Genomic DNA, 601 nt, shown 5'->3' on the forward strand with positions numbered 1-601 from the left:
CACCCTGCCAGGCTGCCCCTCCCTCCCCTCCCCTCCCCTCACCCGAGGAGTTGGAGAAGACGCGGGTGGCAGCGTCGCGCACGCTGACCCCCAGCTCCTCCGCATGCTCCAGCGCGTGCTTGCGCACAAAGTTCATCTCAGGCGGCTCGTCCTGCTCGGCGGCCAGCTTGATGGCGCGGTCCAGCAGGTTCATCTGCGCAGGGGAGGTGGGGGGAAGGTGGGGGGAAGGTGGGAGAGCAGGGGCAGGGGGAGAGCGGTGCTCAGCGGTGGTCGGCGGCGTGGGGCGGTGGCGGGAGGCAGCCGCGGGGAGTGTGCTGCGGCGCCGTGCCGCTGCCTGCCGTGCCTGCTGCCTGCTGCCCCGCCCCCGCGCCGCCACCAGGCCACCAGGCACGCCCCCCACCCCCACCACCAGCGCCAAAACCACACCAAAACACACGCTTACAGACGCACACACACAAGCACACACCCCCAAGGGACCCCCCAAGGGCCCACCTGGTTCACAAACAGGTCGCGGAAGACGCCCGAGCAGTTGACGACGACGTCGATGCGGGGGCGCCCCAGCTCCTCCAGGCTCATCACCTCCAGCTTGTTCACGCGCCCC

At 70.9% G+C, this 601-nt stretch overlaps 1 protein-coding gene across 1 annotated transcript in view; it reads right to left on the minus strand.

The window, feature by feature from the left end:
* Positions 1 to 576, minus strand: part of CHLNCDRAFT_143921 (hypothetical protein) — a gene marked incomplete at both ends in the record, with an annotated part of 2,936 nt that extends 2,360 nt beyond the window's left edge. Inside the window, 2 exons of the mRNA XM_005849347.1 lie at positions 83 to 193; positions 493 to 576. Coding sequence (XP_005849409.1) covers positions 83 to 193; positions 493 to 576 — 195 coding nt within the window. The remainder of the gene's footprint in view (positions 1 to 82; positions 194 to 492) is intronic.
* Between the last annotated feature and the right edge of the window lie 25 nt (positions 577 to 601).

The sequence above is a fragment of the Chlorella variabilis genome, assembly GCF_000147415.1.
Source record: "Chlorella variabilis unplaced genomic scaffold CHLNCscaffold_6, whole genome shotgun sequence".
Lineage (NCBI taxonomy): Eukaryota > Viridiplantae > Chlorophyta > Trebouxiophyceae > Chlorellales > Chlorellaceae > Chlorella > Chlorella variabilis.